The sequence below is a fragment of the Onychostruthus taczanowskii genome, unplaced genomic scaffold, assembly GCF_017590055.1.
Source record: "Onychostruthus taczanowskii isolate IOZ18803 unplaced genomic scaffold, ASM1759005v1 scaffold106, whole genome shotgun sequence".
Lineage (NCBI taxonomy): Eukaryota > Metazoa > Chordata > Aves > Passeriformes > Passeridae > Onychostruthus > Onychostruthus taczanowskii.
The window spans coordinates 757,033-776,976 of NW_024497186.1; the positions used below are offsets into that span (position 1 = coordinate 757,033).

Here is a 19,944-nt window from a genome sequence, read left to right on the forward strand (position 1 = left end):
AAAATTCCCCCTTGGAATTTCTCCTTACGGGGAGCTGGGCTGGACCCCAACAGCAGCAGGAGCTGGACGGACCCTCCCAGGCCCCCCCAAAAAAGGGTCCACGGAGCCACCAAGACCCCCCCCCAATGGAGCCACCAAGGGGATTCCAGCACGGAAAAAACAAAACCCCAACAAAACCCGGCTGAAAACAACAAAAAAAACAGCTGGAAAAGAACCCCAAATCCCCTGAGATCGCCACTTCCCCGAGTGAAATTAAAAATAAAGGTGTGGGGGCGTGGGGGGGGGAGGTCCCACCAGCCTGGACCCCCTCCCCCCCCTCTGGGGGCACCTGGGGAAGGGGGAAAAACCCTGTGCTCCAGGTGGGAACCTGAGAACGGAGATACCGAGGGGGGCGAGGGGGTTTCGGTATCGGCTTGGATTGTGTCTCACGCAGATGTGGGTGAATATTTATCTCTTTTTTTTTTTTTTTGGGGGGGGGGGTGTTTGAGGGGGGGAAATAGTAAAAAAAAAAAAACAAAACAAAACAAAAAAAAAACCCAACTGAGATTGTGAGGCTTAAAATAAATGCTCAGGTCCTTCGGGTTGTCCGTGAGCTCCGGAGCGTCCTGCAGCTCCGAGCATCCCCATCCTCTGGATCCTGCTTGGTTTTGGAGGAAATAAGCCCAAAGTGGCTTTGAACAGTAGTTTTATGCAGGGGGGAGGAATAAAAATTAGGATTTGCCGGTGGGGGAAGGAGCAGAGCTGGACCCAACCACCGATAAGGAGAGGAGAAAGGAGATTCCAATTTTTTTCCAAGCTCCCATTTTCCCTGATGAAGACTAATATATATCATTTGCATGTTAAAAGTTTGATTCTTTTTTTTTTTTCCTTTTTTTAGAGAATAAAATAGAAGCTATTTACAAAACAATCGAAAACAACCTCTTAAAATCCTGCAGAGAGTGGAGTTCCCAAAACAAAGGAGGGAAAAGGATGGAAATGAATAAAATATCTCCCTATTTCCAATTTTTTTTTTAGGATTTTTGGTTGTTTTTTTTTTTTTCCTTTAGAATTCCGGGGGGGTTTCGCTAGAGCTCGCGTCGGCAGGCGTCCGTGCGTCTGTCTGGAGGTAACACGAGTTAAAAAATAACAATAATTATAATAATAATAATAATAAATGTACAGTGCAAAGTGTGATGTGAGTGAGGTAAACGGTCCCGGAGCGGCGCAGCCGGACAGCCGGCGGCTCCGGCAAAACCCCCCGGGCTAAAGCTTTTCTGCCTGGAAAAGGAAAATCCAACAACACGAGAACAAGGGCAGAGTCCATCGAGAGCCTGAGAAGACCCTGGAGAAACCCTGGCAAGACCTCGGGTGAGACCCTTGGTGAGACCCCAGTGAGACCCAGGTGAGATCTCAATGAAACCCTAGTGAGATCTCAATGAGACCCAGGTGAGATCCAGGTGAGATCTCAATGAAACCCTGGTGAGACCCCAGTGAAATCCTGTTGAGACCCCAGAGACCCTGGCAAGACCTCGGGTGAGACCCTTGGTGAGACCCCAGTGAGACCCAGGCGAGATCTCAATGAAACCCTGGTGAGACCCCAGTGAAATCCTGTTGAGACCCCAGAGAGACCCTGGCAAGACCTCGGGCGAGACCCCGGCGAGACCCCAGAAGACCCCGGTGAGCCCCGGTGCGACCCCGTCCCCCCACGGGCGCTGGTGCCGCGAGGGGCCCGAGGCTCGGGGGCGTTAAGGCGAAGCGCTGTTGGAGGTAGAGCTGGGGGGCACGGCCAGGCCGGCCGGGGCGGGGGGCACACTGCCGCCGCCGCTCCCCACCCCGCTGCCGCCGCTGCTCCGGCTGCTGCCGCCGTTGCCTTTGCTGTAGGCAGAGGAGGAGGAGGAGGAAGAGGAGGAGGAAGGGCCGGGCGTCTGAGCGAACAGCACACCTGGGGAGAGAGAAAAGCCGAGCTTTGCTGTGAGACGGGGTGGAGAGCAGCAGGAGCGTGGCCCCAGGGCAGCCCCCCACCCACGGCAGCGGTGCCCGGGGGAGCCCCTCACCCGTGTAGACGATCCCGTTGATCTCCACCGACATGCTGATGCTGTTGGTGCCGTTGCTGCTGGCGGCAGCGGCGTCCGGGCGGTTCTCTGCCGGGGAGAGCCGCGTTACGGAGCCCGCCGGGGCCAGGGGCTCGGCCGGGGCGGGAGGCCGGGGCCGGCACTGACCTGGCGAGCGCGTGCCCTGGCTGTTGATGCGGATGCTCATGGGCAGCTGGGCCGTCATGGCCAGGAGGTTCTGCTGCAACGCCCGCTGCATCAGCCGCTGCTGCTCGTCCGTCACCAGCGCCAGCTTCTTCTCCGGGGGTTCCCCCGACTCCAGCTTCTCCCGCAGCTGCTCCAGCGCCGCGGCCTGGGCGGCTGCTGCCACCTGCACCGCGGCCGCCTGCGCCGCCACCACGGGGTGCCCGGCCAGTGACACCGGGAGCCGGCTGGGCATGGAGATGGGGATGGGAGAGTCCTCCTCTGCCGGGGGAGCGGGTGTCAGGGATGGGGGCACAGGGGTGCCACCACCCCAGGGTGTCCCCAGCCCTGGCACAACAGTTTGGTGCCCTGCTGTCCTTCCAAAGGTCAGAGATGGGTGATTGGAATCAGGGTCCCCGGGCTGAGCCCTGGAGCCCAAGGAGGGGGGAGAGGAGCATCACCCCCCTACCCACTTCCCCTAGCTCTCCCCGTTATTATTACATCTCCAGTGGTTAGGAGGGGGCTCGGCTTGCAACCAGACCCCGTGGCAGCCAAACCTTGGAGCAGGCACACCCCAGAACAATCATTACCTTTCTTGATCTTCTGTCCGGGCGTGATGGCCCCGCCGTTGGTGGCAGACGCCAGCCCCAGCGCCGGCACCGGCAGCTTGGGCGAGGAGAGGAGGCCGTGGGTGCCGCCGGGCGAGTAGGCAAAGAGGGAGCCGCCGAAGCCCTGCCGCCGGCCCTCCCGCCGGTTGCTGTCGATGGCCGCCTGCAGCTCGTTGGGGTTGCTCAGCCCACGCTTCTCACACTCGTAGGGGTACAGGTACTTCATGTACCTGCGGCCACACGGGACACGGGTGGGGATGGTGAGGGTGACACGGTGGCTTGGGCACCCCTTCCCCTGTGCCACCCCACTGCTCCCACACAGGGCTGTGCTGAGCCTCCATGCCCCGCACAGGGCAGAGGGACCCCCAAGGACTCGCCCCCTCCCCTCCCCTCCCATCCCCTCCCAGCCCCCGCTCACTGGGTGCGCAGGGTGAAGGCCGCGCTGGTGATGGAGGTGGGCAGGCTCAGCCCCTTGGTGATCTCCCGCCACAGCTTCTTGTTGATGACCTCCACCAGACCGCCCTTCTCGGTCACCAGCGTGTACAGCATGTACAGGTCCAGCACCTGCTTGGCCATGATGGGGATCCGGTTCACGGGGGTCCCTGGGGAGCGGCAGGAGGAGAGAGTGGCTCTGGGGTGCTGCTTTCTTACCCGAAGTGGGGGCGCAGCTGCTGAGACCCCTGCGGGGCAGTGGAGGGGCTGGGGGGCTCATGCTGCTCCCTCCTCTTCCACTGTCCCCTTCTTCCCCCCGGGCCCTCCCGCTGAGATCAGCCCCGAACAAAGGAAACAGAAACTCGCAGTTTCCAGCCACAGCCCCGTCGTGGCTGAGCCGGTTCCTCGGGCTGAGCCGGCACCCGGCAACGCGAGTTATTTATAACGGGGGCGGCACAATCCGGCCGTGAGGGTCTCCTATGAGCTGGGGGGCTCGTCCCTCCAGCTTGGGGAGGGGGCTGGCAGCACCTGCTCCCTAATCAGGGTCTCCACCCTCCCAGCCCTGAGGTGAGGGGGCTCTGGGAGACCCCAGTGGATGTAGGTGGGCCAGGATGGTGGGGGGACCATAGGGGACATAGCCAGGGGAGAGGACAGAGCCAGGGGAATCTGGGGGAACCCAGCCAGCAGCCCCAGCCCCCCTGTGCAGGCACACGTGCCTTCCCAGAGCTGTCTGACAAAGGGCCGGAGCCAGCCCTGTGTCAGCACTTCCAGCGCTGTTTTCCACGCAGGAACCAGACCCTCGAGCAGGAGCACGCTTGGCTTTCAGCCCTTCTCACCCCCAGCCCCCCAGCCATGGCCTCTCCCCCAGCAGAGAGAGGGCACAGCGAGGGGCTGCAGTAAGCCAGGCAATGGGCAGAGGGGGCACACGGCCAGGGGTGTTGTGTGGGGAGGGGCTGCAGGTCTGGGTGCGATGGGTGAAGGGAGGGGGGGCCACAGGCTCTGGATCCAGCCCAGCAGGTTTGACCCTGCTGTGCTGAGGGGTTAAAGATTAACCAGCAGCTCAGCCGGAGCCGTGACCTCAGGGCACTAATGAGGGGCAAGGAAATGAGCCCCTGGCCTTGGGGGGGACATGGGGGTGCAAGGTGGGTGTGGTGGAGCAGGGTGGGCACAGAGTGGGCGCGGGGGCACAGGGTGAGTGCCCAGCTGGGTACTCACCTCGCTTCTGCATGAAGCTGAAGAGGTCATCCAGGAACTCCTTCCTCCTGGGGTCACCATCCAGCTCGTACAGCTGCATAAGGAGAGAGAGATGCTCAGAATCCCACTTAACCCGTGTGTCCCCCGACCTGAGACCCCTGGCTCCCACTGCAGCAGCAGCAGCCGTGTGGCTCAAAGGACACCAAATGGCTCGGGGGTCCCTGCAGAGGTCCAGGGGGGTTCCTGCAGCTTGGGATGACCTTGTGCCCCACTATGCCATGCCCTGCCAGCCCTGCTCGGAGCTCAGCTCCGGGATGCCGGTGCTGCCAACACCGTGATCATGGCCAGAGTGGCTACCAGGCTGCCAACACCGTGCTCGGCCCCGGCTCCTCCCGGGAACGCTGACCCCGGTTATTTTTAGCATCCACTGCCTGCTCAGCACAGCGACTCTTCAGCGTGGTCCCTCCACGCTTGGGGTGCTGCCACAGAGAGCCATGGCCAGGAGCCAGTGTGCCATGGCCCTGCAGGGACGTGTCCTGCACAGGGGAAGGCAGAGCTGGGCCAGGCTCTGACACGCTGTACCTCAATCACCAGCTCTGCTTGGGGCATCTTCAGCCGAGACCCCCCACCCCGGCACATTCCTGCCTGATTTATGGCGCAGGATCGGCCGGTTGGAGCGCCCGGCACGCCGGAGGCACACACCACGCCACGCCGTGCGGCCTCTCCCGAAGCCCAGCGCTGTTTCTGCCTGGAGGCTGGTGGATAATCCCCCCTCCATCCAGGAGCAAGGGCTGTGGGGGCAGGCGTTGCCCAGACACCAACGTGGTGGCGGCCACAGCTCTGCTTTTCTCAATGACAGCTCTGAACAACTGCCAGGGGGGCCGGGAGGGGCCTATAAATACCCCCCTAATACGCCAGGCACGCACTGCGGGACCACCCCTGCCGGTCACTGGGTCACCCATGTGCCCACTCCCTCCCTGGCTATGCCCTGTGGCACCAGGACCGTGGGCAGGTGGATGGGTGGGCATCGTCCTGGCTCGAGCCCCCTCCTCCTGCAGCCCTGCAGGGAGGATCCGGATCCTGCAGGGCTGGACTCACCCGCCGGCGCCGATCAAAGGGATCAATGGGGCCGCGTGATAAGCGGGGCCATAAACCCCCCCAGTTCCTCTGGGAAACTCGGCAGGCTCGTCCAGCCTCTTGCACACCCCCAGGGCAAGGGCAGGAGCCACCAGGACTACCGGCAGAGGCCCTCAAAGCCCCTCTCCCACCCTAGCAAGGGGTCTGGTGTGGGAGTGCCATGGAGGGAGTGAGCCATGGCACAGCAGCAGTGCCATGATTTTTGGGGCTGAGCTGCACTGGGCTACTTGTGCCAGCTGAGGGATGCTGGGCTGGTGCCAATCCAGCCTCCCCCGTTTCCTTGAGCAGCTCCAAAAAGCCACACACAGAGAAAGGGCTTCCCCAGCGCCCGATCCTCCGTGGTGCGGAGCTATCCTGGGAAAGAACCGAACACTCTGGTTCATCCACTGCCAAGACCCTCGGGGTCATGATCCAGCCCTCCTCGGACTCAGTCCCGAGGGGAATGGACGCGTTTAAGAGGATGAAAGAAAATTAACCGTCAGCTGAGGAGAGCGTGGCCGGCCAGGACAGGGGGATTAGTGGCCGTGGCAGGTGGCTGCCTCGAGTGCCGGCCTTCCACCAGCCCCGGTGGTCCCATGCCAAGCTCAGCTGGCTGCAGCCACTCTCACCCCTGCCCAAGTGGGATGAAGCCATGGGGGTCCCCAGGGATGGTGGGCAGAGGGATCCCCGTTCTTGCCCGGTGACCTCACACCTGCCACGGCTGCCGGGCAAAGGATGTTGCACGAGCTGCTGCTGACGGTTACCGGCGAGACTTCGACAGCTTTGCTGCACTTGGCAGCTGCTCACTGACCACTGCAGTGCCAAGCAGAGAAACAGGCTCCCCTATGGGACCCCCCCAAACCATGGTTTAGCTCTGCCACGGCCAGCAGAACCAACCGCCAGTGATGGGCACGTGCCCAAGGTGCTCATCCGGCAGCACTGTGGGGCGAGGACATGCCCAGCCATGGCCGGGACGTGCCTTGTGTGCACTGTGGCGTGTGAAAGAGTGCATTTGCCAAGCTGCCCCTGTCCTCCCTTACCACCCCTGTTCCCCCTCGACCCCGAGCACAGGCAGGACACGGAAGGGGACAGAGACGAGTGACTCCCAGCTGCCCCTCGCAGGATTTCCTTGCATTGACGCCATCCGCAGCCAACGGCAAAGCAGCCGGCGCCCCGAGAGCCCCAACGGCAGAGCAGGACAGCTGGGACAGCGGGGCTCAGAATGCAAATTGGGGAACAGAAACGTTCTGGTTTTGGCAGCGTGCGAAACCCAGTGCGCAGCTGAGCTTGGCACAGGCTGGCGGCTGCCGGCACTGCCGCACCGAAATCAGCAGGTGCTGAGTCTTGTGCCTGCTTGGTGCTGATCCCTGCCCCGTGCCTGTGCCCTGCTTCCTGCTCTCAGCCCTGGTTTCTGCTCAGCTCAAGGCCAGCTCCTCGCAGGGACACGCAGTGTCTCGGTGCTCGGTGCAAAGGTACCGGCGTGCACGAGCCGCAGGCAAGGCCGCCCGGTGCCACTGAGTCAATACATTTATGTTTCGTAATTAGGGAGCTGGAAACGACTTAATCCATAACGCAGCTGCCCCAGGAATATCCTCTTACCGTGGGGTCCCCACGGCAGAATGTGGTGGCAGGGGACACAGCGGCACAGCCACCCCAGCCTGGCTGGGGGGAGCAGGAGATGCCCCCCACCTCCCTGAGAGTCCCCTGGGCTGGGAGATGTGACTCCAGCACCCAGTGCTCCCAGTGCTGACCCACCCCAGAGTGAATGCTTGATGGCAGTGGCTCTGGCCACAGCGTCCAGCCCACCTGGCTGCAGCGCAGCCCCCTCGGCCCCGGCCCCCGGCCGGCTGAGGACACGGAGCCAGATGGCCGTTGCCAGCAGATCTATAATTAAGTGGAGGAGGAATTAGGCAGGCGGTGGGCGGGTGGCCCTGACCCCGGCCCAGCGCCCCGGCAGGATGCCGGCCCGGCGTTTGGTGTGGATGACCGGATTAATGTTTCAAACCAGATTACAGGAAAATCCCGACCCGCTGGCTTTCAAAGGGCAGGCAGGAGGCGGCCCCTTGGCAATGCCAGGAATGCGGGAGAGCCCTCGGCACGGGCTGGGTGCGTGCTGGGGGTCCGAACCCTCCCCAAACCCCCCCGAGCTGGGGCAAGGGGGGCAACTACAAGCAGGAGGGGAAGCAGTATTTCACAAGGCTCCGGGAATGCCGGGGGTCATGCTGGTGCCAGGCAAATCCCCCCTTCGGCAGGAGTCCCTTGTCTACCCCATGAGCCCTCATGGAGGAGTCCGTGTCCCTGCATCCCACGTCCCAGTTAAAAACACCTCCCCTTCCCCCCCCACCCCGTCCCCGCTTGGTTCCGGGTTTTCAGGCCCCGGGGATTAATTTTCAAGTTTCTTTTCCATTGCCAGGAAGTGGCAACACTCTCGGTTTTCCTCCTTCTCTCCAAAACCGGTTTGGGACGTGCACACCGTGACGTGAGGACTGGGGGCAGAGCCAAGGGCCACCGCAGCAGGGATGGGGGCTGGTGGCAGCCTCCACCTTCCAGGGACTAAACTCCCCCAAATTCCTGTATTTAAGGAAAAAACACAACGCAGGCAGCGGCGGGGAGAGCCCACCCTGTCTGGGCAGGTAGCAGGACCAGCAGTGACAGGCTTGAGGGGCTACTTCTCTCCTTTTCTTTCCTTCCTTCCTCTGGCAGCCCCCGGGGATGCATCCCTTTGTCCCGCGGACAGCGAGGGGCCACGCTGGGCTGGGGAAGAGCCCTCGCACACTAACGAGTTCTTTAACGAAGAATAAACACATTTATGGCGCGTTTCCCGTCCCACTCCCAGCCCATACACAGCCCCCGGCCTCTGGCACGCCGGGACCCGCAGTGGGGTCGCAGAGGGCACTTATTCAGAATAAGAAAGTCATTTGTAAAAACCAGAGCCAAGGATTGACGTTTCGGAGGCGCTGGGGATGTGATTTCCCGTAAGGCGATGGCTGACTCAGGGCTGGGGGGTGCCCGAGGGAGCAGCCCCTCTCCAGGCACAGCCCCCCCGGCGTGGGGTGCGGGGTTTGCTGGGGCCAATCCCTCCCGGTGAAGGGCAAAGGGAGCGTCCAGCCCCGGAGCAGATTCCTACGCAGATAAAGCGCTCGGCTTAGGTACAGCTCACCCCTGGCTGTCCCCATCCCTAATCCCCCTGCGAGCCCCCCAGGGCACAACCCCCCGTGGGAAGGGGCTGCTGGGGGCAGGGAGGTGTGTGCCCCCTCCCCAAAAATCTCCCAGCGCTTTGCTGGTGGGGGATGTGCTGGCTGGAGCCTCGCCCACATGGCCGGTGACTCCACTGACCGGCCCGGCGGGATTCCTGCCGCCGGAGCATGGCCGGGCTGGGGGGCCGCTTCCGCGGGGGCAGCTGGGGAGGGGTCCGGGAGCTTCCCGTCGGCACCATTGTTCACACCAGTTCCCAGCATTGTCCCCTCTTCAGGGGACACGGCCCGAGCGCAGGTGCCTGTTTGACCCAGTGCCTCCTCCTCGGGCCGGGGGACCCGGTGGGCACAGGATCCATCGGTGACAATCCCGATCCATCGGCACGGCAGTCTGGGGATCCCCGAGACCACCCGGACCCCGATGCCCACCTCCTCCCCACTCAGGCTGGGGGAAGGAATCATGTGGGTGACCCTGGGGGTCTGGGGGCGGTGTCACGGCACGGCGGGTGTCACGGCACGGCGGGTGTCCCCGAGCGGCGGAGGGGACGCTGAATGGGCGAATTAGTCACCGTTTAACCTCGCTGACCCCCCATTGTCCGTGTGCGCTGTCGGCCTCCCTCCCCAGCACGGCCGTGCCCAGCCAGCCGGCAGCTCCCGGCATCCCGGGATCCGTGTCCCTGCCGCGGGCCGGGCTGACACCGGCTCCCGGGACGGCTGTGCCGCTGCTGTTTGCTCCCTTCCCGCGGAGGAGGAAGCGATTCCTGCTGCCCTGGCGTTTCCAATGGCAGCTCGCTGGCAGCTCGCCAGGCTCTGGATGGAATCAAAACTGGTTCCGTGTCTGAGTGTGGATGTGTGGCACAGGCTGGTGGTGAGGGGTCACGGAGAACTGGGGTGCTGGGGCTGTTCCCTTGGCTGGCTGGATGGGAGCCAGCCCGGCAGCTCTCCCGGTCCTCGCTGTGTGCGTGCTGGTGCATGCCCTTGACACATGCTCGCTATCACACCGGACCTTGTACAAATATTAATCCAGTGGAGTCAGGCGCTGTTGAGAAAGCTCGTCCGAGGAAGGACACCAGGCTAGCTCCTGCCACCAGGCAGACCCAGGGAGGACAGCTGAGAATGAGTTATGTAGCGCTGAGCTGGGGAAATGTGGCCAGAGCAGCCAACTCAAACTCTTGGGGCACCCGGTGAACCCCCAGCTTGGGCTGTTCCTCCTGTGTGACTCCCAAGCCTCCCAGGGTGAAGCCACTGAGGGCTGCAGGGCCAAGACCCTCAATCAGGACCTGACCCGGGTGAGGTGGCAGCAGCAAGGTCTGGAAGCCAAGACAGGGGGTTTAAATTCCACCATATGTAAATGATCGAATGATCGTCTTAGAAGGGGATCGCGGTAAGCCCTGGCAGATGAGTCACCGGGGCTTCCACCGCCCGCTGGGATTTGGCTAATTGCAAATCTGTTCCTGAAATGCGAGGTCCTGCACCTCTGCCCTCTGTCAGCACCACCGTGGGGGTCCCTGGGGTCCCGTGGGCAGGGCCAGGGGGCACGGAACGCCTGGGAACCCCATCACAGAGCCGCCGGAGGAGCTGGAAGGGGTCCAGCAGCCACAGATGGGGTTGACAGGAGCCAGCTGTGGGCTGTCAGCCCCGGGAACCATCACCGCTGAGCTGCTCTAGCAGCGCTGAAACCTCACAGTTTCCTCACACTGGGAGGAGGGGGTGGTTGTGGTGGGCACTGTGATGGCACCACAGTGACAGACCCCATCCCACTGTGGCACCCGAGCAGGTGGCAGTGTGGGACAGCACGTCCCAGGTGCTGGAATCTCCAAAATCAGGCACTGGTGCCCAAGTTGGAGGTTCCACAGTGGATGTGGGCAGGTGGGGAAACAGAGGCAGGAGGTGAAGCCCTTTGCTGAAGGGGTTGAGGCTGGTACCTGTCTGGGTGCTCCTACTGCCACCGGTACCAGGGTGAGACCCCGAGCCAGCTGCTGTGGGGGGACAGGGAAGCCCTTTCCCAAAGGACTGCTGCCACAGAAGTGACAAGTCCAGACCCTCCCCGTGGGACACCCGGGGAGCAGGGGACTCTCCTCAGGGGTGAGCCCCGGCCTGCAGCAGCCCCAGTGTGCAGGGTGGATTATCCTGAGCTCCAGCCAGAGCAGGAACCCAGGCACAGGCAGATTAAGTGACCCATAGGAAGGGTCAGGGAGCGGGTCACGAGCTGGGCCAGGAGCTGCACCTTGAGCCCCCAGTCTGTCTGCCCCAGGGGCTCAGAGCAGGGCCCCCCAGCCCCAAACACCCCCCGCCCTGGCCCCTGATTGCAGCACGTCCGGCCGGGCCCTGGGACCAGCTGCCATTTCTCCTGCGGTTTGGGCCAGAAATAGGGTGATGGAGCAATGCTGCCCTTGCCCAATGCTGCGGTGGGGGCAGGGGGCTCTGCTGACAAAGGCCCTGCTCCCTGCACTGCTCTTTTCTTTTTTTTTTTTCCCTTTTAAATAAACCCTGTTAGTTCAGCTGTGCCGAGAGAGAGGGGAGGCGGCCGCCACCTCCGCAGCCCTTGAGTCAGCCCGGGGGGCTGGGGCGTGGAGGGAACAGGGCTCTGGGAGGGCCAGGGGTGGGGGGAAATGAGGCTCTGGAGGGGTCGAAGCATGGGGAAAATGCGGCTTTGGGGGGGACACAAGCAGGTGATGACCCAGCTGTGGGGAGCCAGCCCAGCTCCCGAGACAAGGGGTGTCGGGGGCACGGTCCAGCTGGGTGAAGGCACTGGCTGGGCACCTCGAGCAGAAAGGATGTGTCCCCTGTCCCTCAACCTCATTAATCATCCTGGGTCTTGTTTGGAGAAATGTCTCCACGAGTGCTCAGATGCCGGGACCAGCACCTGTGAGCACCCAGGCGTCTGGCTGGGGGAGGCACTCAGCGGCTAAGCCGCTCTCGCCGAGAAGTCCCTGACCTCTGGCCAGGGATCTGGTGGGATTACAGCCCCGGGAATGCTCCCTGAGCTCTATGAGCCAATTACTGTGCCGGATCCCCGGCTGGGAGCACCCCTTGGCACGCCGGGCAGCGCTGCAGGGTGAGAGGGGCGACGGCTGAGGGTGAGAGAGGCGACGGCTGAGCGTGGGCTGAGCGGGGAGAGCCCTTTTCCTGGGAGGGGTCCACTGCTGACTCCCCCACTGCTCCCAAAGTCCTGTCCTGCTCAGATCCCCTCTTGCCTGCGTTATCTGCTGCTGGCCTGGCCAGGCACTGCAATCACCTCCCCGGCACAGCAGCGCCCAACCGGGGGCCCCAGGGCACTCCCCCTTATCTGGGAGCCAAACTGCCTCTGGGTGGGGGGCAGTGGCCCCCGGCCGTGTGATGACACTCGGGTCCCCCTTCCCTGCACAGGGGCCCCCTCGCCCTCCCTGGGGGCGGCTCATCCGCTCGGCTGCCTAATGCAATAAAGCTCTAATCAATATTTTAAAGAAAGTAAATGGACCCTCCCGCCCTCGTTAAGAGGCCACGGGGCCCCTGCTCAGGCCCCACGCCCCCAGCTGGCTTTGGGCTTTGAAAAGGAGAATAATCCACGGGAGAAAGGGGTTCAGAGGGGATCCCCCACGCCTTAAGCAGCTCCTAGGGGATTCAGAGGAGGTACGGGCTCTCTGCTCCTCCAGACCCTCCTGGAAAATCCCAGTTCCACCAGCCATGTGCGCAGGGCTGGTCTGGGTGGAGGGGGCTCCGGTTTCACCCACCCCCGCAGCCCTGCCGAGGTCGCTGAGTTGCTTTCGGTTTATTTTTCCCCCACCACTGCACTTTGAAACGCTGTATCTCGGGGTGCGCTGCACCACCAGAGATAAGGGCTGAGGTTTTCCCGCCTGTGTGCCACCGGCAGGGCTCAGATGTCCCCAACATAAGAAACCTCTTGTCCTACTAAAGCACCAGCGCCCCCCAAACCCCCCCAGCTGGCACAGCCTCCCACTGGCACTGTGGTGACTTCTTGAATCCTTCCTAAAGCAGAAATGGGGTGTTAAACCTGAGGCAGCCACTGCAGGACACCCCAAAAGGGAGCACCCAAAATGGAGAACCCCAGAGGGAGAGTGGTGGCTGCTGCAGCCAGAGGAACACAGGGAGATGGATTCCTCGAGCTCCTGCAATGTGGGATGGGGTACTGGCATGCAGGGTGCCTGTGCCTGAGGGAGCACCAGCAGCCCAGGAAACTCCAAAAGAGGCAGAGGCTGGAAACTCCAGCTCCAGGGGCTGCCACTCCACCAGGGGCTCCCACTCCCGGTATTAGCGGGGAGCAGTAATAGCAGTAATGAAACAGAAAGATCAGAGCAGGGATCTGGGGGCAGCAGCAGCAGAGCCCCCACAGTGCTGGGGTACAGAACTCCGAGCACTTCTACCCCCAGCAGCCCTTTGCTGGCAGGAGCTTGCTGGATTTTTAGCCATTTCCCATGGGGAGCCTCTTCCCACCCAGAAAATGCCCCCTTTTCCCCCCACCCCGAGGAGCCACGGTGCCCTCGGCAACCGCTGCCCCGAGTTCCCAGTGTGCTGGGGGCTCCTTTGTTCTGCTGCCCGCGCCGGCAGCGCCCGGGTCAGGCCGAGCTGACCTCTGCCTGTGCAGTAGCCGTCCCTGGGGACGGGGAGGTGCCACGCGCCGGCTCCCTAACCTCCCTCACCTCCATAACTCTTCCTCACGCCCTCCCCTTCCTCCTCCCTTGAACTGGGCCCCATCCTCCTGCCTCCGGCCCCCCACGGCTCAGCCGAGCACCAGTTCACAGGAATCTGTCCCAGATGGGTCAATAAAACCTGGCAGTGGAGGATGGGGGCAGCCCCTGGCTGCCAGGGTTTGGGTGTGGAGACAGGCACGGGGGCTTGGATGGCGGCACTGCCCGGTGAGGACGGTGTCCTCAAGCACAGAGACCCACGGGCTAAGGATGTCAGCGGCACCAGCACAACCAGAGCTGAATCCAAACTGGATCTGAACTCCCAGCAGAGAGAGCTGGACAGGCAGGGAGGTTAAAGGTTGGTGGGAGAGCAGGGGTGCTGCCGGTGCTGAGGAGCTCCTTGGCAAAAATAAAATCAACCCCAAAAGACACCATAGCAAGCAGGCAGAACACTGTCACAGCCACGCACAGCACCACATCCCTGCTGGCTCACCCACACGGAGACCCTGCTGTGCTCCGGCATCCCAGAGCTGCCGGGGTTCCCCCTAAGGCGCCTCCACCGCAGCGAGGAGCGGGGATGGGGTACGGCATCCCCTGCCCCGTGCTGCCCTCGCTGTTTACATTCCTGCTGCTCCTTCCCAGGCCGCGCCAGCTGGGCTGGGATGGAGCCCGGCGGCACGCGCTGGAGGCCGGCCAGGAGGAGCTCCCGGCCAGCACCGGCTGCGCCAGCAACCCCCTGGCCCCGGTCCAGGGGCCGCGATCCAAGCGCGGTCGTACGGGCTGACGTGCCGGGGAAAGCCTCTCCGGGCCCAGCGCGTCGCCTCCGCTCCTCCGCCCACGGAGGCTTTCCAACCCCCTCCGGCTGCTTCCAGCGTTCACCAGCGAGCAGGGCTCTTCCCAGGGACCCCAGCAAGCGACATGGAGGGAGCGGGGCAGGGCTTGGGGGGCAGGAGAAGTGCAGGGAACGTGGCTGGTGTTCCCAAGTGCTCAACTGTGATGGGGGACCTGGCAGAGGCTACGGCCTGGGCCACGGCACTGACACGCTGACGAACAGGAAGATCAGAGTTGCGGTATTGAAAAGCCTTTTCACAGCTACGAGTTCACGGCCCTGGCCCCTCGCTCCCCGGCGGCAGGAAGCACAAGAGAGAGAAACCACAAGAAGAGCAGGTAGCCTGGGTGCAGCGGCACGAGGGATGCGCAGGGCAGGAGCGTCCCTCCATCCCTACAGCTGGACAGGAGCATCCCTCCATCCCTGCAGCACCAGGAGGATGGCCACATGCTCCCTGCTTGCTGGTGCTCCCTCTGCCAACCCTGTTCTGAGCCTGCCCACATCCACATGTGCCAGCAGATCCCGGCAGCCCCTTCCCCCATTTCGGAAGGGATACGACAGCCTCCTGAAAGTGAAGGGGCAGAGGTGGTCGCATCCCTCCTGAAAGGCCACCATGCCCTGGCCGCTCCATCTGGGTCCCATCTGCTGCTGCTGGTCCTGCCCCTTCCCCCAGCCCCAAACTCTGATGTATTTAAACACACATCAAAGGTGCCGGGCAGCCCCCAGGGAGCTCTGGCTGCAGCACGTTTTCTTCTATCAGTGAGAGCAGACTGCAGCCAGCTCTGGCACCAGGAGAGTGGGAATGTGCTGGCCTCGTTGCCTGGGGAAGGCACTGAAGAGGGCAGCCAGGTGCTTTCTCCCTGGTTTCACCTTTTCATGGCATTTTGGCAGCAGCAGGGGTGCAGCTCTGCCCCCCACCAAGCTTCTATGGGGCCAGAGTTGTCCTGCCAGGCATCAGCTCTGTAGTGATGGGGATAGGAGGCTGACAGGTCCCCATGGAAAATGGCTTGGGGAGAGTGGAGAAGAGGAAAACCAAGAGATCCATCAGATTTGCAAATCTGGGGTGATTTTTTCATAATTTTCAGCAAGAATCCTTCTAGATCCCTGCAGCAAACCCAACTGCACTGCCTGCCTGTACCAGAACAACCCGGACACAGGATCCATTTAGAGTCACCCAGCCAGGGAAGGGGCGAGACCGAGCCCAGCACTAAAACCCCGGAGAAATCCCACGCATTCCTAATGACAACAGCAGCTGGATCCGAGGAGAACACTGCCGGAGGCGGCGCTGCCAGAGGCATCTCCCCACGCTCGTGAGGACACATGGGTTCGCAGGAGCGGGGAGAGGGGCGGCACGGCAGGGACACGCGTGTCTCGGAGGGCACATACCTGCTTGAACTGCTCCTCGTAGGTCCAGTCGCCGTGGTCAGGTGCTGGTGGCGGGGGCTGAGTGTGGCCCAGGCCGGGGGGCAGCCGCTCCTGTCCCCCTGGCAGCCGTGGGGGCTCCCCCCGGTAGTGCTGGGGTGCCGGGGGCTTGCGGAGCAGCAGGGATCCCGCACCCGCCCGCACCGCCTCTGCTGAGCTGAGCCCTTCCTCTCCCATGTCTTCTTCTTCCTCATAGTCTTCCTCTTCCTCCTCGTCTTCTTCTTCCTCTTCCTCCTCACCCAGGTCCTCTTCAAAGTCATCTTCATCCCATTTGCCCTTTCTGGAGCCAGGAGGAGAGGAGAAGTTTGGTCCCACGCTGGTTCCCAAGGCTCATCCCTCTCTCCTACCCGCCCCAGCTGCGGGGCTGGGACCACCCACCCACCCAGCACACAGTGGAGCCCCAGTACAGCCCATTGGTGGGGGCAGCTCTGTTGGGCATGGCCAGCCCCCAGTATCCCAGGAACAGCTCTGTCACAGACCTCTCCTCTGCCAGATGGCTCCTGGCCCTGCCCTGCCCTGAGAGGATGCATGCTGGAGACAGCCAAGGGTCCTGCATAATTTAACACCAGCCTGGGGTCCTCTGTCCCAGCCCCACGTGGCTGCTGGCCAGAGATGGGATGTTGCGCCAACCCAGCACAAGGAATCACTGCCACAGAGCCGAGCCACTGCCCTCAGCACCTCCTGCTCTGAAATATCCCAATAGCTCTAACCCACAACCTGCCCCAAGCCACAGGATCCCCACAGCCTCCCCAGCACGCTGTGCCCAAAGCCACCAGTGTTGTGCCACTTCCCTGCCCCTTCCCCAAACCCCTGAGAGCTGCCCGAGCACACTCACAGCTCCTCCTCCTCCTCAGAGCCCATCTCCTGCTGGTACCCGCCACCATCTTCCTCCTCCTCGCCGCGCTCCTCCTCTTCCTCCTCCTCCTCGGAGGCTTGGCTCTCATCCGACAGCCCCGGGCTGGGCGAGTGGCTGAGGCCGGCAGCAGCCGCCCGCATGGCAGCCAGGGCGGCCATCTGTGCCCGCTGGATGTGCGCGCTCTCAGGCTCCGCTCCCTCCTCCGAGGGCGCCGGTGCTGCCTCCTGCCCACGGCCCCGGGTGCTGGCAGGGAGCTGCCCCGGGGGCTGCGAGGGCTGCGCCGGGGGGGACGTGCAGCGCGGTGGCTGCTGCTGCTGCTGCTCCTGCTGCCGCGCTTCCAGCGCCTGCTGCAGCCGCGCGCGCTGCTGCCGCTGCAGGTTCTCCATCACCGCCTGCAGCTTCATGGCTCTGCCGGCAGGCGGGGGGTCCCCCGGGGGGCGGGGGGCGATGCACCCGGGGGGCAGTGCCCGGGGGGCAGCGCCCGGCAGGCTGCCGCGCTCCAGCGGGGCTGGGGGCCAAAGCTGGGCAGCGCCGGTGGGAGGCAGCCCTGGAGGGGGCTGCCGGGGGGTAAGGGCAGTGCCGTCAGGGCAGGAATTGACACCGGGTTAGGAAAGAAGGATGTGGCCCTTGACCCCTCTCAGGCTTGGTCCGATGTCTCCTTGGCTTAAGGGCTACGGTGTGTCGCAGGCTTGGTGCTGCCTGGTGGGGTTGGGGTGCTGCTGTTGTCAGGGAAAGTGTCCCAGGCAGGCTCCAAAACTCCTCCTCAGGCTCAGCAGGCAGCAGCTGGAGCACGGCACATCACCCTTTCTCTCGCAGACCTGGCACTTTCTGGGGGTGGCAGCCTCAGGGTCCCCTGCTCACAGTCGGTGTCCCTAATCCTCAGCTGGGTCAGTGTCCGGCAGGCGTCGGCGCAAACCTGTGGGAGAAGTAGAGCAGAGGGTCAGTGGAGCTGTGGGCAGGAGCTGGTGAGCAGGAAGGAGTTAAAGACAGCGCAGGAGCCTCATTAATCTCGAGCTAATGAGATAGGGCGGCCGGGCCTGCTGCTGGAGGGGGAAGGGGCCTGCCGGACCCGATAGCCCTGCCCGGCCCTGCAGGCAGCGGATACTGGTGGACCCACACCCGCAGATAACAGGCCCTGGGGAGAGACGTCCACCGGGTCCCCCACGGGGGACAAGGCACATCCCCACCAGGGACATACGGCATGGGGAGCACTGGGCTCCCCAGTGATGGCACTGGGGCTTGGGCAGCACTGGGGTCTACGCTGCACAGCGGAGGGGCCCCAAAGCACCCGGGGGCAGATCCCAGGGGATGGACAGGCAGAGCCTTGAAACCCGGGCAAACAGGCTCTGCCAACCGCTCCCAGAGCCCCCTTGCTCCTCTTCCCTGGGGGGCCTCCAAGGCAAGGTGGGGCTGCAAGCAGCTCATTTGTGCTGTGCCTCACTGGAAAACACTGAGGGGATCAGCACATAACACTTGGGCCCTGCTGAACCCCCATACTCCAGTCTGGACCTCTTCTAGCAGTGCGCTCCCAAGCCCCGGTGTGACCAGCAGCCCCGGTGAGGCCAGCAGCCCCGGTGAGGCCAGGAGCCCCGGTGAGGCCAGGAGCCCCGGTGAGGCCAGCAGCCCCGGTGTGACCAGCAGCCCTCGCTTCCAGCCAGTTCCCAGTGGTGACCTCGCCTGCACTGACGGCAGGGAAGGAGCTCACCACGGAAGGAGCTCACTGCAGCCCCGCGTGTACGGGCAATCCCCGGCTCAGCTGCCCGGGGGCACGCACGGCAGGACCCACACGGGGACTGACCGTGGGGCCAGACCCAGGGGCTGCGGGGCCAGGACAGCCGGCGGTGCACAGGGCCCGGCAGCTCCGCCACGATCCCGCGCATTCTGGAAAGAGGAACCTGCTGCCAGTGTGGGCCGGGGCCGCGGCTGGGCGGGCGGGAGCCGCTTCCCCCACGCATCCGCTGCCGGCGCGGCCGGGCTCGGCTCACGCCACGGACGGACACGTCGCCACCGCCACGGCAACCTCAGCAGCCACCGCCTCCACCGGGAGCCACAGAGGCGCGGCACAAGTGGGCCAGCAGCGCCCGTGCCTCAGTTTCCTCTCCTCCACTCGGATCAGCGCCGGCTGTCCCCCACGGAGGAGAGGTCGCGGCAGGGACGCTCCCCGCCCCGCACCGCACCCGAACCCCGTCCCCAGCGCCATCCACCAGCGAACCGGAGCGAGACCGACCCGGGCACGTGCTCCCCGCCGCCGCCGTGGCTCTGCCTGGCCGCGACTCCCCGGGTGACACGGTGCCAGCACCGCGCGTGGAGCTGCCTCCCCGAGCACCGCGGGCCGTGGCCGCGCCGGAGCCACGCCGCCACTTCTCCACAGGGAAGCCGGAGTGGCGAGGCCACAGCCAGGGCCCCGTGGCACCCCGGTGACCTTGAGCCGTGCCCCTTTGTCCCTCCGGCCGCTCGGGGCCACGGAGCGTGCCCGCCGTGGGGCGGTGACGGGGGTCCCGCGAGGGATTCGAGGCGGCGTCACCCGCGTCCCCGGGGCAGGTGCTCGGGAGCGACAGCGGCTAAAAATAGGCAGCGGGGGTGTGACGGAAGGCCCTTTGTGCCACCGACACCGGGGTTGGGCTGGCCGCGGCCGGACACCCCCAGGCGGGCTCCCGGCATTGCCGGGAAGGGCTCCGGGGGTGTCGTGGAGACTGAGTGAGGAAGAGGAGGAGAAGGACAGGGTGGGTGCCCGGTGGGTGCCGTCCCCGGGGACGGACGGGGCTTGGGACCCCAGGCGAACTGGAGTCCCATCCCCAAAACGGAGCCCGGCCCCGCTCCCGGCGGCACGTGGCACCGGCGGCTCTCAGAAGGACCGGGCACGGAGGCGCCGGGGCCCAAACGGGCCCTGGTCCCGCGAACGGGGGGAAACGGCGGCCCCCGACATGGAGAGGCGAGCCCGGGTCGGCCCGGCCTGGCCCCTCCGCCGTCCGGACCCCGGGAGACCGCGGGGCTGGGGGGGGTACAGGGCGGGGCCACGGCGCTCTGCCCGGCCCGGCCAGCAGCGCCCGGGGAGAACGGAGAGTGAAGGCCGGGAACGGCCGCGGGGGAGGAACCCCAGCCCCGCGTGGGGGAGGCGGCCGGTAACCGGCCGCGGGGGGAGGGGGCGCCGCGCTTCCGCCCAGCACCGACAGCGGAGGGCCCAGCCCACCTCGGAGAGCCGGCCGGTCCTGGGCTCCGGTCCCCAGCCCCGGTCCCGCCCAGCCCCCGACTCCCGGTCCCGGCTACGGCCGCGGCGGAGGTCCCGTTCTCGGTGCCGAGCCCATCCGCGGCACCGGTGCGGCGGCGCGTCTCCCTTACCCGGTGCAGGCCGTGCGCCGCGAAGCCGCATAGCAGCCGCGGCCGCCCGGGGTCGGGCTCGGCGGGGCCGGTGCGCGCGGGGCCCGCGGCGCTGCTCTCCCCGCGGGCGGGCG

At 64.5% G+C, this 19,944-nt stretch overlaps 1 protein-coding gene across 3 annotated transcripts; it reads right to left on the minus strand.

Moving 5' to 3' along the window:
* Positions 1–483: 483 nt before the first annotated feature.
* Positions 484–17,038, minus strand: ARID3A (AT-rich interaction domain 3A). Of its 3 annotated transcripts, none has more exons than XR_005953460.1 (8): positions 16,472–17,038; positions 15,601–15,916; positions 4,469–4,541; positions 3,240–3,423; positions 2,804–3,051; positions 2,034–2,495; positions 1,508–1,921; positions 484–1,342 (listed from the first exon to the last, which is right to left on the minus strand). XR_005953460.1 is itself a non-coding variant. In XM_041415402.1 (8 exons), the coding sequence occupies exons 1-8, from the start codon at positions 16,894–16,896 to the stop codon at positions 1,725–1,727; spliced, it is 1,827 nt and encodes a 608-aa protein (XP_041271336.1). In that variant the 5' UTR covers positions 16,897–17,038; the 3' UTR covers positions 484–1,724. The 3 variants fall into 3 exon arrangements, 2 of the variants coding, with proteins under 2 accessions (XP_041271336.1, XP_041271321.1); XM_041415402.1 differs by having other exon boundaries at positions 484–1,921; positions 2,034–2,120; positions 2,199–2,495; XM_041415387.1 differs by having other exon boundaries at positions 484–1,921.
* Positions 17,039–19,944: the final 2,906 nt, after the last annotated feature.

Bases quoted from the DNA above. Each gene is read 5' to 3' on its own strand.
- ARID3A (XM_041415387.1), bottom strand. From the start codon at position 16,896: ATGAAGCTGCAGGCGGTGATGGAGAACCTGCAGCGGCAGCAGCGCGCG. The intron at 15,917-16,471 runs GTGAGTGTGCTC...TCCTGGCTCCAG, and splicing joins TCTGAGGAGGAGGAGGAGCT to AAAGGGCAAATGGGATGAAG. The intron at 3,424-4,468 runs GTGAGTACCCAG...GCCGCTCCCCAG, and splicing joins CAGCTTCATGCAGAAGCGAG to GGACCCCCGTGAACCGGATC.